Source organism: Arachis ipaensis, chromosome B05 (genome assembly GCF_000816755.2).
Source record: "Arachis ipaensis cultivar K30076 chromosome B05, Araip1.1, whole genome shotgun sequence".
Taxonomy (NCBI): domain Eukaryota; kingdom Viridiplantae; phylum Streptophyta; class Magnoliopsida; order Fabales; family Fabaceae; genus Arachis; species Arachis ipaensis.
The window spans coordinates 9,482,274-9,484,313 of record NC_029789.2 but is presented as its reverse complement, the minus strand read 5'-3'; the positions used below and the strand labels follow the sequence as shown (position 1 = coordinate 9,484,313).

The following is a 2,040-nucleotide window of genomic DNA, read 5'->3' as shown; positions in this document are numbered from 1 at the left end:
ATGAATATATATGTGTATACATGCGCCGCCAAACAAATAATCACTCAAAGAAAACTTTTAAGAGGAATGCTAGGGGTAATAATTTTTGTGATTTGTAGTCATCAAATAGTTATTAATGATGGTTTTAATAGTGTAAGATTAGTGTAAAATTTTATCCAATAATTAACTTTTCTTTACTAATTATATGCTAGCCAGATTTAACAAAGTTGCTGGCCCCTAAACTTTTCCAACTTTTAATAAACAAATTTTGAATAGTCTTTTTTTATGGATAAATTCTTACTAGAGATCATCATATTCATCATCAGTGATAGTATGTACGAAGGAAAAGTATAAGTAATTAACAATATTTTTAAACAATGTGAATTATTAAAAAAATAAATTAATTTTAAATTTAATTAATAACATTAAATTAAAATGTAATGTATTTTTATTTGATTGGTAGTTGTTCATATTGTTCAAAATGATCATTGTTTATCTAGCACTTCCCATATATTAATTGTGTGTGTATATTGGAAAAGTATGAGTTTTCCTTAAATTACTTTGGTTATGTGGGTGGCAACAATAAAAACCTGAGAAAGAGGAATTTTGATAGACAAAACAATGAAAATAAAAAGAGCAGATCACAGAAAAAAAGGTTAAGAGATGAGTGCATTAAAATGTACTAACCCCAATGACCGCTTTGACGTTTGTGATTGTTAGGTTGGTCTGGAGACTCCCACTTTGCTGAACTCTCAACAGAACATCAACAAGGTCTTCCTCTTCAACGTCGGTCCTACCTTCTGTTTGCTTCTTTTGATGCTCCTTTATGATGTCCTCCATGAACTTATCAAGTCTCTCGTGCAGATTCTCCACCTTTGACTTCAATCCACTCAAATAAAACAGAGGTTTGATTGAAGGAAACAAATCCCCCCAATGAAACCCTCCCAAGATTTGCATTGCTTCTTTGATGAGAAGGATAAACTCACTATGGTCCATGTTGGAGTTACCAAAGGCAGCCCTGTAGACAGTTACACTTATCAAGTGGAAAATCATGTCAGACAGATTGATCCGTGAACCCGCAGATTCACGGATCTTCTGGATGGTTCTTTCCATCTCGGCTTCTCTTATAAAAGCCAGAGACTGAACCTTTTTCTTACTCAAAAGTTCCAGAGTACATATCTTGCGCATGTCTCTCCAGTAATCGCTGGACGGAGAGAATACAATATCTGCAGGGCCATATACTAGAGTTGGAACAGCAGCAAGAAGAGGCCTCCTTTGAAAAGATCCATCGTAGGTTTTGAGTACCTCCTTGGCTAGCTTAGCGGAAGATATAACTACTGTGGAGTTTTCACCCAGTTTGAGGTGCATGAAGGGTCCATACTTTTTTGCTAGTTCTCTGAGAGAACGGTGTGGCAGTGGTCCTGCTTGTGCAACTTGATGGAAGTTACCAATGAGGGGTAATTTCCATGGACCAGGTGGTAGTTTATGAGTGGGCTTGGTTTTTGACTTGTAATATTTCACAAGAAAAGAGAACAGTATCAACAGAAAAAACGTAGGAACAAGCAAGGAGGAGGATTCAGCTTCCATGTTACCAAGAACAAATTATTGTTAGTTTAATCTCAAGAATTTTCTTGGATCTGAGGTTGTTTGTTATAATGATTGTATGGATATTTGATCTTATTTATAGAATCTTGAAACTCGGAGACATGTTAATTATACATATGTTGAGTTGATCAACTCCTCGTATGTAGCATAGGAAAAATTCTTAAATTATTGGGACTACTCTTTAGTCAACAATTTTTATTACAAAAACAATTAGAGTGAATACCCAATTCGGCATATATCGAAGACACAACGAGATCTTTAATAAAAGTCTTTGAACTTTATTTTTTTTATAAAATTGATTAGTCTTTATATCAAAAAAAAAATTAACATAAGAGTTAATCAGTCTTATAAAAGTAAAACTCAGTGATTGAATTAGATATTTTTTTTGTTAAAGATCTCGTTGTCTTTTGAAATAATTGTTAAAGGTCGTTTAGGATTTTTCTCAAATAATTATTA

At 33.4% G+C, this 2,040-nt stretch overlaps 1 protein-coding gene across 1 annotated transcript in view; it reads right to left on the bottom strand.

Annotated features, from left to right (window-relative positions):
- The window catches only part of LOC107642835 (cytochrome P450 71D8), a 5,504-nt gene extending 3,833 nt beyond the window's left edge, over positions 1-1,671 (bottom strand). Inside the window, exon 1 of the mRNA XM_016346321.2 lies at positions 667-1,671. Coding sequence (XP_016201807.1) covers positions 667-1,566 — 900 coding nt within the window. The 5' untranslated portion in view covers positions 1,567-1,671. The remainder of the gene's footprint in view (positions 1-666) is intronic.